This window comes from Staurois parvus, unplaced genomic scaffold, assembly GCF_062004578.1.
Source record: "Staurois parvus isolate SC_StPar_1 unplaced genomic scaffold, SC_StPar_1.0 ptg000162l, whole genome shotgun sequence".
Classification (NCBI taxonomy): Eukaryota; Metazoa; Chordata; class Amphibia; order Anura; family Ranidae; genus Staurois; species Staurois parvus.
In genome coordinates, this window is record NW_028317958.1 from 3,239,354 (window position 1) to 3,263,697 (window position 24,344).

The 24,344-nt window shown below is 41.9% G+C and overlaps 1 protein-coding gene across 2 annotated transcripts in view; it reads left to right on the top strand.

Annotated features, from left to right (window-relative positions):
- SLC25A26 (solute carrier family 25 member 26) overlaps positions 1 to 24,344 on the top strand; it is a 198,550-nt gene that overhangs the window by 41,968 nt on the left and 132,238 nt on the right. For both annotated transcript variants that reach the window (XM_089676013.1, XM_089676011.1), the window contains exons 4-5: positions 10,059 to 10,163; positions 14,619 to 14,666. In XM_089676013.1, coding sequence (XP_089532139.1) covers positions 10,059 to 10,163; positions 14,619 to 14,666 — 153 coding nt within the window. The remainder of the gene's footprint in view (positions 1 to 10,058; positions 10,164 to 14,618; positions 14,667 to 24,344) is intronic.

Consider the following 24,344-nt stretch of genomic DNA (forward strand, 5'->3'; position numbering starts at 1 on the left):
TTAAACTCCTTATTTAATACTTTTCATAACAAGAGTGACAAGAGAAAAAAAATTGGATACAACAGCAGGGCATGAACATCATTGGACATAAAAGTCAAGTTCAATGACCATAGCAAGCACCCCACAGGAGGGACCAGGCCGGTAGGCAGAGTCCAGTGCGGCAGTGTGTAGTGCATAGTCCATGGAGGCCTGCTGCAGTCCAAATCCAAAAAATACCACTACAAATTGTAGACGTAGGAAATTTGGTATAGACCTAGCTATAGCAACCAACGGATATATCATCTCCAACTCATAAATATACCAATTCACAGACTAAACAACAGGGACTTTAACTATATCTCCGGAGGTAGTTCATAAACACCATATTATAAAATATAATTTTTAATTTAAAAAAAATCCTTTATAAAGGACCAAAGTCAGTATAAAAACACTATTAAAGAATGGGGTTAATCAACAAGAGCTTAGAGAGCAATAGAGAGTAAATACAAAAATGAGAACCAAAGTCTACGCATTCTGCTTCTTCAGCTGGTCTCACACATGTATTGTTACAGCTTAGGGCAAAATCAGAAGGGACAAATCATAATATACAGTAATAAAAAATAATAATATATAAATTACTAAAAAAAAAAAAAAAATATATATATATATATAAAACAAATTTTTAATATTAACCATAATAATATATACCATATAGTATTAATACACAAGATAGGAGGGGAGAAAAAAAATGATTAATCCATATCAAGGTAATAATTCAGAGCTCGTAAGGTCCATCCCACAAATATACACAGGGGATAAAGGCAGGAGCAGAGAAGCCTCTGTGGGGTTTTACTTAGAGCAAGCCAAGCATAAAGCTAATGTTGGGCTTTCTAATAAGAAAGCCCAGCATAGAGCTAATGCTGGGCTTTCTTATTAGAAAATCTTTCCTATTCGGCAAAGTCATGTCTTGTAATGTCTTGTCATCCTGTAATGAAAGTTTGCTGGCAAACAATTAAGTTTTCAGACTTGTAGCAGAGGAAAACTGACCAAAAGCTAGAACTTTGTGAACTCCGTCTACAAGGAAGGAGATACAACCCAGTTATGCGGATATTTGTTACCACTTCAGTAAACATTAATATTTTGTTTCACCTGATTGTTCTCTAACCACAGGAATGAGGCAACCTTGTCTTCACAAATAACACTCTTTGAATATATGTAAGACAGATAAGAAGAAACAATTTCAAGCAGTTCATTGTTTAACATTTCATCCATTTTGATGTCTAAATGTCACCATCTTTGCGAAAGGGCCGCGGCGTTTCCCAGGAAATGGATGTGACAAGCGGCCCAAAGATGACATTATCTCAGTTTAGTCTTTGGAAGAGGGCACGGTGGATTTTGTTCTTGTGCAGCGAGATGCTCATAGCTCAGATTCAAATGGAAAGAAAGGAAAGATCAAAGATAATCTAAGATAAAATAGACTGAGCTTTGGAATATAGAGGAAGTCATTACTCTGTAAGTCCCCTTTACAGGCCAATATCGCAGCTCCGCAGAAGTCAGGAAGCCATGCTGTGATCACCCCCTCTGACAGGTAGATTGTTTTTTTTGTTTTCTTGTATCCTGAAATCCTTTCAGAGTTTCCCTTTTTGCCTCCATGTGTTTAAGGAAACCAAAAGCTAATGTAAAGGCATGGAGTGTTATGAAGCATGAAGTTCTATGAATATTTATGCTGAACTTCACAAGTCGGCAATCTCTCTTATTTTCTAGACATATTGAGGTCAGCTTGCAGATTTGACCCCGGACTTAGAGTGCAATACACGGGCCTGCCTTTTTCAAATGGCTCTGAATCAGACACTGTGTCGATCTATGCTTGCTGCTTTCATTGTCGTTTTAAAAATATGGTTTTCAGCTCCTTACTACCTTTAGTTCATGTCACGCAATTTGAAAATTATCATCGATTTGATCCCTTTGACCATTGGGAAATCTAACAAACTATACGAAAATTGAAGTTTTGAAACAAAATTCTAGTTCTGACTCCTGTGGGTTTTTAATTAGACAGTACAAGTCAACAAGGGAAGAGCTAGTGCTGGGCTTTCTTATTAGAAAAATTTTAATTGGCAAAGTCATGTTGTGGAAGCACCCTGTAATCCAAGTATATTACAAAAACAGTACAATTTTAGTTTACAGACTTGTAAAAGTTAAAAAATTAAGTTCTCTACATTTAGGCCCTGCTCCCACTGCTTGTACGCTAAACGGCAGCAGTTTAATGTGCGTGCAAGTCCCCCTTTCTGCTGCAATGAGCTGGCATTAGGGGGCGGTGTGGTTTAGCACATCAGTTTTTTTTTTGTGTGTGTATGAACTTTATTTGAAGTGCACAAAGTGACACTTCATGTCGCTGTATTTGTAGCACCCCCTCACCTCCCTGTTTACTTACCTGAGCTGGATCTTGATCCAGCGATGTGCCCATTTGCACCGGCTCTCCCCTTTTTGTTCACAGAGGCAGCAGAGGGAACCACTGGCTTCAGATGCTTTCAATCAAATCTTGTGAACAGAGAACAGGGGGCAGGGCTGAGCAGCGCTGTGTGTGTCAATAGACACACACAGTCCAGCTCATGATGGAATCTGCAGATGTGCCCCTATAGCAAGCGGCTTGCTATGGGGGCACATAAAGAAGAGGAGGAGCCAAGATTGTTGGTGGAAGACCCCAGCAGAGGAGGTTTGGGGCCGCTCTGTTCAAAACCATTGCACAGAGCAGGTAAGTATTAAAAAAAAACCCTTTACAAAAATACTACATTAAATTAAATTTACTATTGAAAGTGTTTTGTTATAGCCATTTATTAAGTGCAAGAAAATGACTTGTTGATCCTGACAGAAACAAGAAGTTAGTGACAAAATCACTATATGTAAGTAGTCCTAAAAAAAATGAAGCTGATGCAGCCATCACATGGACTGATAAGTTCCAATATATTACACCTTTTGGCCTTGGTTGTAGATGCACTTTAAAGCTGAAATCCAGATATGTATTTTATTACATAGTTAGTTACATTGGTCCATCCAGTGTATGTATACTTATGCCATACCTGTGGGACTGCCAGGAAAGTGGAGAATCTGTGTAGTAGTCACCACTACTGCTGTGATTGGAGTGGTATTGCTGAGTGGCTGCCCTTCTGCATAGTAAACACAGAGGGTCACTTGTTCAGCACAGCCACAATTCACAGAACACCTCATATTTTATTTTCAGTGAATACAAGGTATTCTCTGATTGGATAGGGTGGAGATCATGACTTCACCACCCCACCTCTCCACTCCAGTCAGCAAATGCCTTGTGCTCAGTTACAAAATGGACTGGGTGTTCTGGGAATGGCAGCTGTACCAAGCAAGTGCACCCTGTGTTCACTATGCAGTAGGGCAGCCTTCGCGGAAAAGGACCTGAGAGACCATGGCAATCACTGCAATAATGGCGATCTGTACAGGGATTCTCTGCTTCTACAGTGGTCCCACAGGTTTGGTGTGGGTGTGTATATGTGTGTATATGTGTGTGCGTGTGTGTATGTATGTGTGTGTATATATATATATATATATATATATATATATATATATATATATATATATATATAGTGAAGGAAATAATTATTTGATCCCCTGCTGATTTTGAATGTTTGCCCACTCACAAAGAAATGATCAGTCTAAAAAACGAATGGTAGGTGCTGTATTGTAACACTGAGAGACAGAATATTAACAAAAATTATGCACTGATTTGCATGTTAATGAGGGAAATGAGTATTTGATCCCCTTCACAAAGCATGACTTAGTACTTGGTGGCAAATCCCTTGTTGGCAATCACAGAGGTCAGACGTTTCCTGTAGCTGGCCACCAGGTTTGCACACATCTCAGGAGGGATTTTGGCCAACTCCTCTTGGCAGATCCTCTCCAAGTCATTAAGGTTTGGTGGCTGACGTTTGGCAATTCAAACATTCAGCTCCCTCCACAGATTTTCAATCGGATTAAGGTCTGAAGACTGGCTAGGCCACTCCAGGACCGTAATGTGCTTCTTCTTGAGCCACTCCTTTGTTGCCTTGGCCGTGTGTTTTGGGTCATTGTCATGCTGGAACACACATCCACGACCCATTTTCAATGCCCTTGCTGAGGGAAAAAGGTTCTCACCCAAGATTTTATGGTACATTGCCCCGTCCATCATCCCTTTTATGCGGTGCAGTTGTCCTGTCCCCTTACCAGAACCCCCCCCCCCAAAGCAGAATGTTTCCACCACCATGTTTGACAGTGGGATGGTGTTCTTGGGGTCATAGGCAGCATTCCTCCTCCTCCAAACACGGCAAGTTGAGTTGATGCCAAAGAGCTCGATTTTGGTCTCATCTGACAACACTTTCAACCAATCCTCCTCTGCATCATTCAGATGTTCAGTGGCAAACTTCAGACGGGCCTGGACATGTGCTTTCTTGAGCAGAGGGACCTTGCAAGCACTGCAGGATTTCAATTCTTGTCGGTGTAGTGCGTTACCAATTGTTTTCTTGGTGACTGTGATCCCACCTGGCTGGAGATCATTGACAAGATTCTCACGTGTAGTTCTGGGATGATTCCTCACTGTTCTCATGATCATTGACACTCCACGAGGTGAGATCTTGCGTGGTGCACCAGACCTAGGGAGACTGACAGTTGTTTTGTGTTTCTTCCATTTGCGAAATGATTGCACAACTGTTGTCACCTTCTCAGCAAGCTGCTTGGCAATAGTTTGGTAGCCCAGTCCAGCCTTGTGTAGGTCTACAATCTTGTTCCTGACATCCTTGGACAGCTCTTTGGTCTTTGCCATGGTGGAGAGTTTGGAATCTGATTGATTGCTCCTGTGGACAGGTGTCTTTTATACAGGTAACAAAATGAGATTAACAACACTCCCTTTAAGAGACTGCTTCTAATCTCAGCTTGTTACCTGTATGAATGACACCTGGTAGCCAGAAATCCTGCTGAATGATAGGGGATCAAATACTTATTTCCCTCATGAACATGCAAATCAGTGCATAATTTGTTAGACATGCATTTCTTTTGAATTTGTTGTTGCTATTCTGTCTCTCAGTGTTACAATACACCTACCATTCGATTTTTAGACTGATCATTTCTTTGTGAGTGGACAAACATTCAAAATCAGCAGGGGATCAAATACTTATTTCCTTCACTGTATATAATACTTACTTTTGTCCAAGCTGATCCAATTTAACAGTGCAAAAAAATTCATACCTGGAGTTCACTAATAAGACCGGCTTTGATAAGGTTGCACACGCCAGATGATCTCCTTTTCGCAGAATAGCACAGCACTCTTCTAAATTTGAGTATTCATTTAAAAATGAAATGAAGGATCTGATTGGTTACTACAGGCAATACTGGAGGTTGTTGTTTTTTTTTTTTTTTTTTTTTTACTTTTGACACTTTTTCATACACTGGGCCAAATTCTTGTTGACAGAACGTAATGGACAGTAATATTTTGTTTATCTTCCTCTCTGCTGAGCACAAGCTCTCTCCTCATACTGCGAGTCTGCTGAGCTAGAAGCTATTCAGCGGGATACTGCACGGTTCACATTTAATCAGCGCTCCTTTTTAACACACAACCAGTCATGCACACCGCGCCACTTAATTCAACATAGATGTTCTGCCAGAGGCCTAATTGTAGTAACACGTCTGGGACTCCAGGCTCGTTTTACTGGGTTGGATGGTTTTATGTTGTGTTAGGGACGTATCTCTTGTCACGTCTCATCAGTTCCAAAACTTGTGGTCAGTTTGTGATGCCTTGCCCCGAAGAATGCGTTGGTGTTGCATCAGAATACAGATAATTAGTTAAATCGCAAACACCAAGTACACATGCTTGCAGCAGCCACTTTTGTAGCCTGTTAATATACGGTTAACCAGGAAAAAGCTCATATAAAAGAACATGCAGTCATTTATCTACTAAATAATAAAAAATAGAAAGTATTTTTATTGCTACTAATAGTTTACACTGGGTCCTGTACCCGAATTTAAAGGAGAAATATGGGATTTATGAACAAAATAAATATATTTCTCACCTCTATGCTGCAGCATCTGTCCCACATGAGCTCTAAGGGTGGCTTCATACTCCCCCGATGTGGTTATGCTGCGCTTTGGGCAAAGCACAGCTAACTCCTATAGGAAACTGCTCTTTCTTTTAGATTTCAATATTGCCCCATGGTTTTGGTGTGATTTCTGAAACTGCACCAAAACTGCAGGACCTCATCGAAGTCTGTGGAAAAGCACAGCTAACCCATATGAAAACCGCAGGCTAGCTGTGCTTAGTGCAAAGCCGCCCTTAGATGAACCAAAGGATCACGTGACTGTTGATTGCTCATTTCTATCTGTTCAGAGCAGAGAGCGGTGGTTATCATTCTCTGCTCTGCCTCTTCAGCACTCAGTGGAGTGCCAAGCTGGGGAGGGGGTGGGAGCATCTGGCTTTGACGCTTAGCTGCATGCTGAAAGGTGGAGCCAGCTATCAATCAGGCAGTGAGGTAGATCCCGACAATATTGTCAGGATGCTTTCGGAGCCTTGAGCTACTCTGGCCCATCAGCTGAATAGCCCACTATCCAATGACTCTGGGTCACGAGAGCGCAACAGTAATTGTCCTCCTGTGACCCATAAAAAAAAAAGCTTTGGCCATACTTCTCTTTTAACTTGGGATCTGCCTCTTTAATCATGTGAACGATGGAACTGAGAGAGAAAAGGGCAGCACTAGGAGCCAATCAGGTGAGCTGCAGGTGACTGCCAAAAGGAGGTGAGAGGAGAGCAAATAAGCTGATCAGTTCGCTGCTACTCATTTGCTGTCCAATCAAAGACGATTAGCAGGAAGGTCACCCAGCTGTATTGATGTAACTACTGTGTAGCAAAGTAATGCTCTAGCTGGCTGCACTTTAGATAATTTAGGACTGTCTGGACAGAAATAATAATTAATTAGCAAGTCAAAAAACTCTTATACACCAACTGTGTGGTTAGCTGTTTGATTGGATTTCAGCTTTATTCAGAGAAGTTTGAATGTTCTGTATACCATGATGCTTACACGTTAAAGGAAATCTGTGTAGAGGCAATAAAACTGTTCAAGGGATATCTATACTAAAATGATGAGGTCAAGGCAACTATAGGGGTTTAACCTTTGAATCTCACACTATGGCAAAAATGAACAAAGACACCAGACACTAGGACGTCATCCTGCATCAGAAAGATCTCACCCAAGCAGAACTTTCATCTTGGGTATGTAGTTGAGAGCACCTAGTAAAAATGGTCATCTCACTTTTGTTCTAGTTCGTTTTAACTTCCATGTAAAAGGACAGTTTTTACAAGGTGCTGTCAAGCACATATCCAGTATATGACCTTCTGATGAACAGTCTCTTTATGGTGATCAGAGTGTCAGCAGCCTAGGACCTGAACCAGGTACATATACATCATGCTTTCTCCTCAGGTTTACCTTCACCAAGAAGAACACCCCTTATTTTGGATTTACCCCAAAACCGTTTCTCATCCACACAGATAGTTGGCCGCATTTGATGTTTTATGTTTCATAAACATTTTAAACAAACTTCCAAGCGAGAGCACCATTTTAGTAGGTACTTCCAAGCATGTATCCAGTATCTGACCTTCTGATGTGTAATCCTTCTATCATGTTTTGAGTGGCAGCAAGCTAGTGACTGAACCAGGTCCATAAACACCACACTTTCTCCACAGATTTTCCTTTCCCAAGAAGAACACTCCTTCTTTTGGATTCACACTAGAACCAATTCTCAGCCACACTGATATATCTCTTCTGCAAAGCAGAAGTTTCATGGCAAACTGCAGTCTCTCAATCCTGCGCAACCACAAAGTCGAAAATCTATGACTGGCAATGGCTGCAATGACAACCATTAGCACAGTTTAGCAGAGAAGAACTACATCAGTCTTACTTTTCTTTGAAACCTTTTCTTTGAAATCTGGCAGAAACCACTAGAACCCCAACAATGGTCATTATGGAAGAGTTGCAATCAAAAGCCATTTCTGCAAGGTGGTAACAAGGCCAAACAATATCTCTATGCACAAAAACACAAGGGTCTAGATATAGAAAATGACAACAGATGCTCTGGATCAATATGTCAAATTTGTAAATGTTTGGCTGTAACAGAAGTCGAGTTTTGAAACTGATGGGCTGGAGAGCTATCCACGGATAAATGTCTGGACGCAGCAGTCAAGTACAATGGAAATTTGGGGCTGCCTTGTTTAGCAAATTAAATTGGTGACTTAATCAAAACATATAGCACCCTCACTTGTGTGAAGCACATGCAGACACTTATGGGTGACGTAGTACTATAGGGGAGGTGGCACCCTCACTTCTGCGAAGCACATGCAGACACTTATGGATGACGTGGTACTATAGGGGAGATAGCACCCTCACATCTGTGAAGCACATGCAGATACTTATGGAAGACGTGGTACTATAGGGGAGATGGTACACTCACTCCTGCGAAGCACATGCAGATACTTATGGAAGACGTGGTACTATAGGGGAGATAGCATCCTAACTTCTGTGAAGCACATGCAGACACTTATGGGTGACGTAGTACTATAGGGGAGATAGCACCCTCACTTCTGCGAAGCACATGCAGACACTTATGGGTAACGTGGTCTTATAGTGGAGATAGCACCCTAACATCTGTGAAGCACATGCAGACACTTATGGGTAACGTGGTAATATAGGGGAGGTGGCACCCTCACTTCTGCGAAGCACATGCAGATACTTATGGTTGACGTAGTACTATAGGGGAGATGGCACCCTCACTTCTGTGAAGCACATGCAGACACTTATGGATGACGTGGTACTATAGGGGAGAGATGTCTAGACTGTCATTAGCGAGGCTGAGGGGGAAGATGCACTCTGAAGGTTTTTTACCATCATGCATAGAATACATGAAGGTCAAAAACCTTCAGCCTTTAGAACCACTTTAATCATTCTGGATAGAATAGCGAAGGGTTTATTCATTACTGGGGGGTTTTCATCTGTGTTCCATTGGGTAAACTTTCCTTTACCACCTGTCCTGCTGTCATAACCAGAACAAGTGTCCCCATTTGAAGATTTTTTTCCTTTTCTAGTGACAACATAAAATTCTTGATTCCCTCAAATTCAGTCTTGATGACATTGGTGATGATGCTGATAGGAGACAGCAGAGTGAGGAGTTCATTTGTCTGCTTTTTCTAATCTCAGTGTCCAGTCACAGGCGGGGAAAGGGACAAGGTCTGTAAGTCTTGCTGGAATGGAGCAGATTAAAATCAGGTCTTCTGCTCTGCCAGACAGGACTGTACTGTGTGTCAGAGCTGTGTTTCTATTAGGACTAGGTGGACAGAAAGACAAGTCCATTGACAGATGAAACAGATCCCTTCTACGTATTTGTTCTATGAAACTTGCAGTTTGCCCAAAGTTCAGCTTTAAGAAGTGTCCAAGGTTTTAATCTTTCCTCTCTGTTCTACAACTTATTTTTTTTTTTACTTTTGTCATCTCTGTCCCCACTGGGGAGATTTGTCGCTTAGAAATGAGAGAAAATCTCCCCAACAGAGGAAAAGGTCAGCAATAAAAACCTGAGCATAAGGACCAAGGGACATATTTTTCCCATGTTTTTAATTGCCTGTATCATTTGATTAAGAACTTAAAACTCTTTTTTTTTTTTTTTGGGTTGAGTCAAAATATTAAATCTTATCAACAAACAACAAATGGATCTAGCTTTTTGCCAATTATTTCATGAAATGGCTTAGTTACAGCAACTGAAGTGTACAAACTTTAACAACAAACAAATTGATTATTTTGGCGTTCCGTAATCTTATGATCCTCAAAGGGTTAACTGATACCTGCATTCTTCAAAACTTAAAGCAAAGTCAATGATTGGCTGTTTATTAGGGCAGCTAGAACCATTTTCATTGGTACAAATGGTCACGAGGTACAACGTTTCTCCAGCAAGCTGCGTTCAGATACGTTTTAGGTTAACTGTCAAAAACCGTGCATTCTATGTCAGATGAAACCTTTGTATGATCTTTTGTGTTTTGTTTCCAGGTTGCTTGCCTTATTCGTGTCCCATCTGAGGTGGTTAAGCAGAGAGCACAAGTGTCTCCATCCTCCACCACCTACCAGATGTTTGCCGCTACGCTGCGCCAAGAGGTGAGTTTTGACAATACTTTGGGGGGATTTTTGATAAGGCTGCTGTACAAAGACATACAGTTAGGTCCATATATATTTGGACACAGGCAGAATGTTCATACTTTTGGCTCTGTATGCCACCAGAATAAATTAAAAAGAAACAATCCAAATGAATTTGAAGTGCAGACTTTCAGCTTTAATTCAAGGGGTTGAACATAAATATCAAATACAATTTTTAGGAACTGTAACCATTTTTATACACAGTCCCTCCATTTTCAGGGACTCAAATGTAATTGGATAAATGAATATAATTATAAATAAAATGTTTATTTTTAATATTTTGTTGTGAATCCTTTACTTGCAATGACTGCCTGAAGTTTGGAACCCATGAACATTACCAAAGACTGGGTATCCTCCTTTCTGATGCTTTGCCAGGCTCTAAGTTCACACTAGCTTTGTTAGCAGGGGTTAGACAGGCTTTTGGGAAGCGTTTTTAACGCTCCTCAAATGCCTGTGAAAATTCTACACATGGCAGCACCGAGTGCTGTTCACACTGAAGCGTTAGCATCGTGGCAAAAAAAGGTCCAGTCAGGAGGAGTTGAAGCCTCCCATTCAAGTCTATGGTGACACTCCTCAAGCGCCTGGCAGGTGTTTGTGGAGCATTAATACCATTAAACTTCATTATAGGCATTTGTGGTACGGTTGTAACGCTTGGAAAACGCCTATCAAATGCCTAAAAAATGTGCAAATGGCATTTGGGGAGCGTTAAAAACGCTTGCCAATTGCCTGTCTTAACAGCTGTCAAACACTATAGGGGCATTTGGCAAGAGTTAGAAATTAGTGTGAATGAGCCCTAACTGCAGCTGTCTTCAGTTGTTCTTTGTTTGGGGGCCTTTCTACCTTTAGTTTTGCCTTTAGCAAGTGAAATGCATGCTCAATTGGATTGAGATCAGGTGATTGACTTGTCTATTGCAGAATATTCCACTTATTTTTCTTGAAAAGCTCCTGGGTTGCTTTTGCAGTGTGTTTTGGATCATTGTCCATCTGTACTGTGAAGCTCCGTCCAATCAACTTTTCTGCATTTGGCTAAATTTGGGCTGACAGTATATCTCTAAACACTGCAGAATTCATCCGGCTGCTTCTGTCTTCTGTCACATCATCAATAAACACCAATGACCCAGTGCCACTGGAAGCCATGCATGCCCATGCCATCACAGTGACTCCACCATGTTTTACAGATGACGTTGTGTGCTTTGGATCATGAGCTGTTCCAAGCCTTCTCCACACTTTTTTCTTCCCGTCATTCTGGTACAGATTAATCTTAGTTTCATCCGTCCAAAGAATGCTTTTCTATTCTTCAGGCTTATGAATGGTTTTCACCTTGTGGTGAACCCTCTGTATTTGCTCTCGTGAAGTCTTCTCTTGTTTGTAAACTTTGACAATGATACGCCCACCTCCTGGAGAGTGACCTTCACTTGTCTGGATGTTATGAATGGGTTTTTCTTTACCATAGAGAGGATCCTGCGATCATCCACCACTGTTGTCTTCTGTGGATGTCCTTGCCTTTTTATGTTGCTGGGCTTACACGTGCATTCTTCTTTCCTCAGAATGTAGCAAACTTGATTTAGCCACTCCTAATGTTGCTGCTATCTCTCTGATGGATTTGTTTCATTTTCAAAGCCTTACAATGGCCTGTTTCACTTGCATGGACAGCTCCTTTGAACACATGATGTAGGTTCACAGCAATAGATTCCAAATGCAAATACCACACTTAGCATCAACTCCAGACCTTTTACCTGCTTAATTGATGAAGAAATAACGAAGGAGTAGCCCACACCTGGCCATGGAACAGCTTTTTATTCAATTATCCAATTACTTTTGATCCCTTGAAAAAGAGGGGATGGCTACTTTTAAGAGTTGTAATTCCTAAACCCTTCCTCCACTTTGGATGTACATCAAATTAAACCTGAGAGTGTGCACTTTCAGCACATATCCATTATATAGCTATCGCTTGAATATGTTTTGGCCAATACCTAAAAAAAAAACTAAAATTATGCCTGTGTCCAAATATATATGGACCTAACTGTTCATTATTTCTGATGTCAAGCCAAAATTTGAGCAGAACCTGTGAAAATATTGGCATCAGAACAAAAGTAAAAAAAAACCTGTACACTGAGGTGCATCTGATTCCAACCTCAAGAGACTCCGTCACTTACTGCCTGATCATACCGGGTGCGACTTGCAATGTGATGCGAGTTTCAAATCGCATGGCAAGTCACACTCTATTGGTGCGATTCCGACTTGGTCGGAGTCGCACCGATTTTGAAAGTAGTGCATGTACTACTTTAGGTGCTACTTGCATTAACATCTGTGTCTTGCAAGCCGCAGATGTCTTGCAAGTCTCACCTGAAGTCGGAATGACATCTGACTTTGAAATCATGCGACTTCTCTAGAAGTCATATCCGTGTGACGGGGGACTTAAAAAAAACTTTAAAAATTGCAGATATACACCTAAAAATTGAGGATTTTAATTGCTTTCTTGCAGTGTTTTTCATTTGCAGTGTGCTTTTGAATTTGCTGGGCTTCCAGGATGCGGTTCTCAGGCCAGAGTGGCCTGGTCATGTGGGGAGGGTAAAAAGCCTTTTACCCTGTGTAAGCTTTGATAGGCTGTTGCAGAGTTTAGGCTCTAAAATGGCCAAAGTGTCAGGAAAAATGCAGCAAAGGTGAGCACTAGTGTCCATTTAGGTTTCTTGAGAAGAGAACCTAAATGAATACATTGACAGATGAGGAAAATGCAGGTGGATAAATGCAACAAAGGTGAGCACTAGTGTGCATTTAGGTTTCTTGAGAAGAGAACCTAAATTAACCACTTGCCTACCAGGCACTTATACCCCCTTATTTACCAGGCCAATTTTCAGCTTTCAGCGCTGCCGCACTTTGACAATTGCGCGGTCATGCAACATTGTACCCATATGAAATTTTGATCATTTTTTTCTCACAAATAGAGCTTTCTTTTGGTGGTATTTAATCACCACTGGGCGCTTTACTTTTTGCGCTATAAATAAAAAAAGTGCAAAAAATTTGAAAAAAAAAAAGTTTCTTTTGTTTCTTTTATAAAATTTTTCAAAAAGGTATTTTTTCTCCTTCACTGATGTGCGTTGATGAGGCAGCACTGATGGGCACTGATAGGCGGCACTGATGGGCACTGATAGGCAGCACTAAAGGGCACTGATAGGCAGTACTAATGAGGTGGCACGGATAGGCGGCACTGATAGACAGCACTAATGAGGTGTCACGGATAGGCGGCACTAATATGCAGCACTGATAGGCGGCACTGATAGGTGACACTGATTATGGGTACTGATAGATGGCACTGACTGGCACAACCCCTGGGCACTGACTGGTGGCACTGACTGGCACAACCCCTGGGCACTGACTGGTGGCACTGACTGGCAGCACTGCTGGGCTGCACTGGTGGGTGGCACTGGTGGGCAGCACTGGTGGGTGGGCACAGGTGGGTGGCACTGGTGGGCACAGGTGGGTGGCACTGCTGGGCACAGGTAGTTGGCACAGGTGGGTGCACTGCTGGGCACAGGTGGGGCGGAACTTGCGGGTGTCACTGCTGGGCACAGGTGGGGCGGAACTTGCGGGTGTCACTGCTGGGCACCGATCATCAGGGCACTGATCATCAGTGCCCTGATGATCGGTGCCGATCCCCGCTCTGACAACTGCCGGTTCTCGGCAGTACTTTCCTCACGATCTGACAGCGTGAGGAAAGTGCAGCCGAGAACCGGCACTTGCATTTCCCTCTGATCAGCGTGTCATTGGACACCGCTGATCACGTGGTAAAAGGCCGCTGTGATTGGCCTTTTACCACATCACGTGATCAGCTGTGTCCGTAGGACACAGCGATCACGGAGATTGCCGGGTGCGTGCCCCCTGGGGCGCGCAGGAGAGCACGTTCTGGGAGGATGTCATATGACGTCCACCCAGAACTGGCCGGCCGCAGTGCAGCCGTCATTCGGCTATCTGCGGTCGGCTACTAGTTAATACATTGACAGATTCTCATTATTGTGTAACATAAAATTATTCCATGCCTTGTAGCGGAGAATATAACACCACTACAAATTTAGTAGCCATTATTAGCAATTTTGCTGCAGCAAAACAAAGTTTGTGGTATTTCCATGTATCCAACTAAAAACTGTAGGTCAGAGTATTTTAGAAGATGAATATATTGATTTTGTAGAAGTATATAGCATGAACAATTGTACCTTTTTATACAGTAGAGAGCGGGTTGTGCCATAGACTTATGGGGAGGTTATTTACTGGAGAGTGCAAAATCTGGTGCAACTTTGCATAGAAACCAATTAGTTTCCAGGTTTTATTGCCAAAGCTTACATGAACAAGCTGGTATTAGAAGCTGACACTCCATGGTGTCATATTCTTATGGTGTCATCTGCTGCTTTTATATTGCAGGGTATAAGAGGCCTATATCGAGGATATAAAAGCACAGTACTAAGAGAGGTAAGTCATTGCATTCATAATCTTGATACAGTTTTCTAGGGCTGGTAAACTAAACCTCTCATCAGTTTTATTTCAGTACAAACTGTCCATATGATAACAAAAACGTGGCTAACATATGGCTAAGTGGTTAGCATTTCCGGCTAGCAGCACTAGGGTCATTGGTTCGAATCCCAACCATGACCCTACCTGCATGGAGTTTGCATGTTCTCTCTATGATTATTGCTAGTAGCTATACCTGCTGGGAATAATCGCATGAAAGATTCAACATGCTGGTTGTATCCAAGTCAAGACAACAATACAGTTGGGTGCAATCATCCTGTTCATGGATAGTTCGTATCTCAGCCGGTCAGTGCTGAACTGGCTAAGATTTGAACCATCTATGCCTGGCTTAACAAAAGAAAACGTACGCAGCCACTACATCTAATGACTGAAATGATGTAAGCTGCAGTATATAAAATTTTTGGTTTGGGGTTTAATACTGCTTTAAGTCTCGAGCTTCGTCTTGCTCCGTCCATCTCCATTTGTGAGGGAGACCTGTCATCGCATTAAGAAATTAAGGAGGGGGTAGGGCCAAGTCCAAATTGCTTTAAAAAATTGATATTTTCATAATATCTCAGCCTTCACCCAAGAATCTACTGAAGGTTTTTATGACTACTCATGGCTCACTCTGCTTCCCTCATCTCAAAGCTCCTGCTCAGTGTTTATATTAGGGATCAGAAGGCTACTGAGTCACTGCTGGGAGAGGAATTCAGGGGTAGCTCAGCATCTGAGTCACTGCTGGGAAGGGGGAGCAGCTTGAGCTATGCTACTGAGTCACTGCTGGGAGAGGGGTGCAGGGGTAGCTCAGCATCTGAGTCACTGCTGGGAAGGGGGAGCAGCTTGAGCTATGCTACTGAGTCACTGCTGGGAGAGGGGTGCAGGGGTAGCTCAGCATCTGAGTCACTGCTGGGAAGGGGGAGCAGCTTGAGCTATGCTACTGAGTCACTGCTGGGAGAGGGGTGCAGGGGTAGCTCAGCATCTGAGTCACTGCTGGGGAGGGGAAGCAGCTTGAGCTATGATACTGAGTCACTGCTAGGGAATCCAGGGGAGCTGAGCTGCTGAATCATTGCTAGGAGGGGAAGATGAGTAGCTAAGTCATTGCTGGGAAGAGAAGCAGTGGGAGTTGAGCTACTAAATTACTGCTAGGAGGGGAAGCAAGGAAAGCTGAGCTGCAAAGTCATTGCTGGGGGAGGTGGGGAGCTAAATTACTTCTGGGAGGGAGGAGCAAAATGAGCTTTGCTAATGAGCCACTGCTGGGGGTAACAAAGGGAGTGCAGCTGCTGAATTACAGCTGGGAGAAGAAGCAGAAGGATGCTGAGCAGCCAAGTCATTGCTGGGATTAGAAGCAGGGAGCCTGAGCTGCCATATCATTCCTGGGAGGGAAGGCAGGGAGAGCTGAGCTACTGAATCACTGCTGGGAGAGGAAGTAGGGGGAGCTAAGATGCGGAGTCATTGCTGGTAAGAGAAGAAAAGTTAGCAGGCTACTGAATTCTGCTGGGAGGGATGAGCTGAGACTTCGGTGCTTTTGCTGTGAACTTGGAGGATGAATTGTTCTATAGTGCCTGCAGCTACAGAGGTCAATGGATTCTCATTTTAAAGCTCTTTTGCTATTTTTTAAAACATGTAAATACTTGAATGTTTATAGCCTAGTTCATTTTAAAAAACCAGCTCAAGGTTGAGCTTGCTAACAACCAAAAAAGACAGATCTCTAAGTTTTCGGTGGAGCAGTTTTTTAAATGAGCCAGATGGAGATTATCCTGTCATGATTTTATAGCCTAGCAAACACATGTTTTTCCATCAGATTTCATCAACATGCGGATATAATACAAAGGCGTACAAGTCGCTCTGACTTACCCTAGACCTCAGAAATTAATGAATACATTTTCATACCAATGAAAGGTGGGTTTTGCATACCAACAAATGGGCGAAATGACTAACTCCAGCCCAGCTCAGCTCTCTTATAAAAATCACCCTGACATATGTCAGCGGAGTAATTAATTTTCCAGCAGCGATAGAAAGATCAGAATGCGACCTTTCCGAGGTGTGTTTGCCGCACAAAATGGCAGCAGTTTGTATGGAATTTAATTGGGGTCTTTCTATTCTGCGTACTCATAAAAGAACCTTCAAAACTGATTCAGTATGAAATATTTGCTAATTTTCAGATAGCAGTCAGCGGAATGAAAACAATTATTGATGTGGGAGATGAGGATTTTCTCATCTTGAGATAAACGTGCACTTTTCTTATTAGATAGGGGTTGGAAGCTATTTCTTGTTGATTAGGCTTTTGTATACAGTATTTTCTATTGAACAATATTTTCATGCAAAGCAGCTAGGAAGCCATTGAGTCTTCTTTTAATTTTTCAATTCTGCCCGGGTTGAGATTTAAAGAGACTCTGTTGCTAAAAGAGAACCATGAAAACAGTTTATCTTTGCACAGAAGTAGGCAATACCTCTTCAGCTGTCTGCACCGCTGATCTCTATTTGTAGTGAAGATAAATTGATGTCTGAAGAATTAGCAAGATCCAACACTTCTGGGGAGTTTTTGGTGCCTAGTTTCCCTCCACACTTAAAGGACTATAAAGGACACAGTAATGATGTAGGGGCTGGCAGGAGAACCCACTGAGCACAGTGGGCGACCAGACAGTCCCTACCATGTCAAGTTCTGAAGATTTTTTTTGGCTGTGATTTATTACAGTGAAAATCAGAGGCACAGGCAGTAGGAGAGGCATCAATTGCTAATAGAACAGCTTCACTGACTTCACTGTTTTTGCTATGAAATTTGAGGATGAATTTCTCCTTAGCACAAGCAGCTACAGAGGTCAGAGAGGGCGTGTTTTAAAGCATATCTGCTACTTGTTAAGGGCCAGTGTACAAGGTTCAATTTTTCTCACAGGCTGAAATGGGTAGAATCAATTTCTTCATCCATAATATGACAGTTCATTTCCACTCCTGGCTATTATATTGCGACACAACCTGAGTGCAGACCTTCTGCCAAAGAGGGACTGCAAAATTGTGGTGTTTGCAGGGCTACTCATGACTTGAATTTTGGCCAATTCAGCAAGAGTCAGCCAAATTCAAGCCATCTGTGGGGGCCCTAAGAACATTTTAAAGCTTCAATGTCCTTAGCCTGACCATAGGATCGCTTTAAGGTATCTTGAAAAACTAGAATGCTGCCAGCTGCACATGAATGCTCAGGTTGCTAAACATCTCAATAGGTTGGTGCCTGTGGAGATGGGAGGGTGCACCAACCTGTCCTGGGTTAAAACAATATTGGCCTAGAACATCAGTCATGACCAATTCATTTCTCCCCGCACAGTTTCACCCATGCATAATTTCAGAAGACATTGATGCAGGCATTTAAAAAATTCTTTGGGGTTCACAATTTTTTTTGGGTTTTTTTTGTTTTACAATTTTGCTTCCCTGTCCAAGTGACTTTCCTTCAGCAGAGTGTGTGTTCCTTATTTGAACCTACCAGCACTACAGGTATTTGGAACAGAATGCTAAAGCTGAGTATTTGGAACAGAATGCTAATGCTTAGTCTAACTAAACTTTTGTCACTTCCATCAGCTCATCCCCCACAGTTATAAACCTTTGTACCACTTGCCCCGCCCTATTAGATTGTAAGCTGTTATGAGCAGGGCCCTCTAAACCCTCTTCTATTTTATTGTATTGTAACTGTACTGTCTCCCTTTATATTGTAAAGTGCTGAGAAAACTGTTGGGGCTATATAAATCCTGTATAATAATACTTGGGAGCTTTTGCTGCAATGTAGCAGATTTATATATTAATTTTAGTTGGCATCACACAAAACAGGTTTAGAACCATTTAGCAGTATAATTGCAACTTTAAAGGATGGCTTCAACAAGTGTTACGCATCCTATATAATGGATGATTACGCCAGGGCTGAGTCTGAATTATTTAGTTTTCATTTTATGCTTCTCTTAATTAGGTCTTTATAATGTTTCCAGTAACAAAAAGGTTCACACAGATTAGCTGGAGTTGAATTAAAGTGTCAGTAACATGTTGTTGTGCGATTACTGAAGACAGAGCCTGGAATGATCTGAATCAAAGCAGAAGTGAGTTGAACTTAATTTTTCAAGCAAATTAAGATTTTAGAAATAAAATGAGGTGACCGGGGTTTGGTAGATAAAGGACAGAGCTGGCAAAATGGTAAGATGCATGTTTGCAAAACTTGTAAAATCTACCATAAGATTTGTACAATAATGCATATTAATGTCTATACTTGTTGTCTACCTATATGGCTGCATGGCATAAGGAAAGTAACATTTTATAGTGACCAGTTCTGCAGACTCCATGCCACTGTGCCGCCTCCTGTTTCTGCTGGATTACGAATAAACAGCTTAATTTTGGTGACATCAACTCTGAACTTACTGTAAGCTTGCCTTAGGCCCTCCACCTTCCAACCATCTGCTCACCTTGCAGGTACTCCTGTAAATTTGTTTTAAAACATGGCGGCTGTAGCTGTGTATGAAAGTAGCTTTAAAGGGATTTCACTAGGTGAACTCAAGCATTAATGAATGGTTTTAAATGTATACATACATTTAAAATGGGGTTAGTGTGGGGTCATCTCTCTACTGCAGTGAAGATGGCTAGGTTGTCAGTTACAGCAGTGGGATCCTGGATGCATTTCCCATAAAAAAAATTTCAGTTCTGCTCAACTTTGATGGCCATAATAAAGGCAGCTGATTGTGTTACATGTCAACCAAATAATTTTGAAACCAGAAAGACATCTTTGTCTTTGGAAGTGGTGCATCACAAACATCTGCAAGAAACACTACCTTTGAAGTCTACAACACAAATGAGGACTGCCACAATTGAATACTTTTTTTTATATGCACTAAGGCAGGACTTAGATGATGTGCAACCATGGGTTGTAGGAAAGCAGATCGCTTGATTCCCTCCTGAGTAGCTATTGTGTGTTCTCCTGGCATGCTAAAAATCCAACATGTTGGTTGTGCCAAGACGATCCATGAATTTACTTGAGTACAATCGGCCTGCCCAGTGCTCGATGGTCCCTGCTGAACCAGCCCAGATTCAAACCATCTATGGCCGGCTTGCATTTTGTGGGTCAAGCTTTAGGAGGCCTACCAAGTTCTTCTAAGGTATGAATAATACTGCAATTGTGCACTAATACAGTTAGGTAATAATTGTGCACTAATACAGCTACAATCACCTTAAGCATTGAAGTTTATAAAAAAGGGATATTTATGAAACATCAAAGCTACAGATACAACATCCTCTGAAGGGTAGAAGGCTGATTTATAGATTCTATCTAGTATTTGAGCCCAAAATCAGGGCAACACTCAAAGGATTTGGTAAAGGACAATAGCCAGAGAAATGTACCAACAAGGGCCAAACCCTTTGTCCCAACGCTTCTAATTTTTCACGAAACAAATGTTTTTCACGCTCTCCTTAGGCGACTATGCAAGAAGTAAAGCTCAACTTCCCCAGTGGAGGCAGAGCAATAAAAACCTTTAAGTATTCTAATCTTTAGGCTTGATCCAATACTAAAACTATTGATAAAGAAAAATGTATACGAGCGCACCTATAAATACAAAATAGCAGCTGTGCACCAGGTAACCATAAACCCCAAAAAACAATATAAATCAGAAGATGCAGCGCTACAGAAGAGGAACACTATAAATAAATGAATGGATGTATAGATACAAATATGTATACACATGAATAAATAAATGAATAAAACAGTTCATATGATGATATCAAGGTGACTTCAAGTGCTCTCATCTATTTCATATCCTCCTGATAATAAGGTGCTGTGCGAAATAGTGCTGAAGAAATGCACACTCACCAGAATGCACAGTTAAATGGGCATTTATAAATATAAATTTCCCTTGGAATCATCGGCTGGTCAGGATAGGGTCTGCAATATGATAGCCTCCCTCCAGAACTCCTGGATATTACTGGGTAATCCCTTGGAAGGTAGCCTGTGGACTGCTCCTTAATGCTTACACACGTTCCTTTCCCAGCAGAGAGATGAGTAGCTGTGAATTGATACTCCCCGTCCAATGTTAAAGATGGCTGCCGGAGCTCCACGATGCTCCGGCGGCGTGACGTCACGGCGTTCCTGGCTCCTCCTACGCGTTTCGTGCACACGCACGTCGTCTGGGGGGATTTGCCAATTGAATATGAAATAGATGAGAGCACTTGAAGTCACCTTGATATCATCATATGAACTGTTTTATTCATTTATTTATTCATGTGTATACATATTTGTATCTATACATCCATTCATTTATTTATAGTGTTCCTCTTCTGTAGCGCTGCATCTTCTGATTTATATTAATACTAAAACTATGTCTTGCTTCCACTTTGCTATAACTATCCAAAGTTATGAGCCCAATGATCTATGTTACAGCATTTCTGACTTGTTGGTTCCTCCAACTGGTCAAATAATTCTGCCCATTTAGGAGGGGGGAACATCTGTCAGAATAGCATTGTCCTTGCTTCATGGGAAAAATAAGTTATGTTTGGAATTTTTCCATTAAACAAATGTTGTAAGTTTTAAGCAGATGTCCTAAATAGACACTATTATTAATCGGAAATTTTACACGAGAGGAAACCAAGCTCCTTGTCTAATCAGCGTATTTATTTAACCGTTCGCCATAATCAGCTGGACCGGGGCATACCTTTATGTTTAAGTCCGACAGATAGTCTTTCCATGAGAACAAAGGAGTGAATTAAAATGAGAGATTTTATTAGCTTAGACCTCAAAAGCCACCTGTCTGTTTTCTTTCAATAAAACATTGTGTTTTTGTCCTCATGCAGCTTATTTTGTAAAATGGATTAAGGGTGTAATGCAGCTCCGGGTAATGACAACTGGGAAAGAGCAAGTTCTGGGTTTCATACCTTATTCATTGATAAATCAAGTGTCATGGTGTGTTTTTTGATCGTGGTTTGTAGGTAGGTCGAAAGACTACCTATGTTGTGTACCTTACTACCGCTGTGCAGTTTTAGATAATGAAAGACCCTAGTTGTGAAAAATCATGTGAAGCAAACCTGGGCTCCTTCCATGTAGGCCAAAGTAACAGGTTCACCTTAATGCCTCACCCTCCCCTGTAGCACATACTCACATTTTCTTTGCTTCCCCACTGTTCTGTTCATCTTCCAGAAACAACCTCATACCTCTGGGTATGGAGGAGCATGTGATAGAGCTAGTGATTGGCCCAGCACTATCAGATGGGGGCGGTAGAGTCCTCAGCCCTGTAAGCTGTTCTTCTCTTCCAGTAGCTGAACAGAGTGGCAGGGAGTAAAGGAAAGGGGAGTATGTGTTGCTGGGGATGTAGACGTTTAAGGAGAAGTATGGGCTTATTGAGAAAAAAAAAATACATACGTATGTCATGCTGCAGCTGTCACATGCTGTCTCTGAGACTGAGAACTGAGTGATCACCCCTGATCGCTTAGCTCTTGGTCATCTCCAAGCAGAGAGCAGTAGCTGTCAGCCAATGTCTTCTGCTGTGCTCCTCCAGTGCTCACTGAAGTGCCAGGCTGTGAAGGGACAGCAACGTTGGCTTTGGCTCTCAGCTGTGCACTGAAAGGTGGAGCCACCTGTCATTCAGGCAGCTAGGTGTATCCCACCAATATTGTTGGAGTCCTTTCTAAGTCTTGCATGGCTCTGCCCCATCAGCTGATATTGGGAAAATGCCCACTATTTGACTCTGGGCCACAGAAAAACAAAAGCAAATGTACTACTGTAACTCACAGGAGAAATACAGCCATAAAAGCTTTGGCCTTCTTCTCTTTTTTTTTTTTTTTTTTTTTGTTTACAAACGGTTTTATTGTTCAAGGGTAGACTTTAAAACAACAGTACAGTTACAAGTAATGTGTACATTGGTAACAAGGCACATTTGAAAAGTACATTTCAGAAGAGTACATATACGTAAAAAGATGGATAGGGAGGAAAAAGAAAGAGAAAAGATTTCAAGGACATGAATAACGTAAACGATAAAGTGGGTCGAAAGACACATCTGTCAATAGCATATGCCAAATAACCTTCAAACGGGATGTTTTTTAGTCATGTAATGAATGTCTATGAACCTTCCATAATTCCCATTTTTTATCAAACAAGTGCATCTTTTCCAGCAAAGTATAATGAATACGCTCCATGAGCATCACAGCGTCAACTCTATGTAAAACAGAGGTCAAGGGTACCGTGGTGGATTTCCAATGTAGGGCAATAGCCCATAAAGTGGCAATACAAATGGTATGTATCAATCTCATAACAGCATCAGTGGCCCCCGGGATAAGAGCTCCCAATAAACAGGACTGTATAGTCAGACGTACCAGGGCGCCCACCAAGGAAGCAGCTACTTCCGATATCCCCCACTTTTCTTCCAGGTTGAATGATGCTGAGTAAAGAGTGTCATAAATAACCTATTGGGGTGTGTCAACACACTGTCGTGGGCTCACAGTATTCAGCATTGATGACTTCTCACTTCAGTATGTTGAGATTCTGGATCTCTCCCTTGCTGGAGCACAGAACATTTCTCTCTTGTGTAATGGCAGTGAGGAGAGGGGGTGATCTGTAGTTCAGCAGAGAAGTTAGTCAGGGTTGACAACATTGCTTGAATTTCAGTGCAGTGTTGCCACCAGAACACAACAGAAGGCTAGGACCCTACTGGATATCTAGTGGGATCAGTGGGTATTTTACTGTACATGCAGCATTTTGTTAGGAGACAAAACATGAGAAAATGTATTGTAGTTGTACTAAATATTTTGAATTATTTGCCAGAAATAAACTTTACACATGTATTCTCAGATGAAGATGGAGATAATTTGGGCTAGCCTGCAGTAAATAATGTCCAGATTAGCCCAGCTCCTTTCTTTCCTTTATCTTGGAATAAGAGAAATATTTGGTGCACTAAGAAGAATAAAAGCAGATGTATAATGTGATGGCTGGTATATTAACCACACAAGTAAAGTCCTTAAAGTCCAAAGGTGGTTAAAGGATAATCCAATAATGCTTAACTAAGTGGCGGCCATTCAAAAAGCACAAGAAGAGACTCTGTGTGAACCATAAAAGAGAGAGAAGTAGCGCCATCTAAGTGCAGCAATATAAGCAAATAATATATATATATATATATATATTGTGGGAACTCGCTTCAACGTGGTAGAGCTTTTAAACGCAAACAGCTACTCGCTTTCTTTTTCAGGGCCTTTTTAGCCCACTTTTATTTAAATGAAAGTTCAAACAGAAGTTTCCCACGCAGGGGTATCGATCATCCACAAAACAACGGTTCAGCCTCCTGGCTTACACTCAGCTTGCTGTCTGTCTCCTGCAGACTTCTTCCCAAAAATATGGCACTTGCACACCGCTGGCCTCTAGCACACAGCTAGTCTCTAGCAGCCCCTTGCTGCTTTTGGCTTCCACCTCTCCTAGGTGAAGCCCACCTGACTTCCAGGCAGTGACCTCCTGTCTTCCAAGTGTAGCCCTCCTGACTCCTATCTGCCGGGGTGGAGCCCAGAACTCTGATCCTGACTCTCTGAAAAGGCCTGCACACACCTGTGCAATCAGTCTCCTGGCCATTCCCAAAACCTGGTCCCAGGATTGGAGATTTCATCCCTCCCAAATCACTTTGAAATCTCCAGGCTCCAGATCCC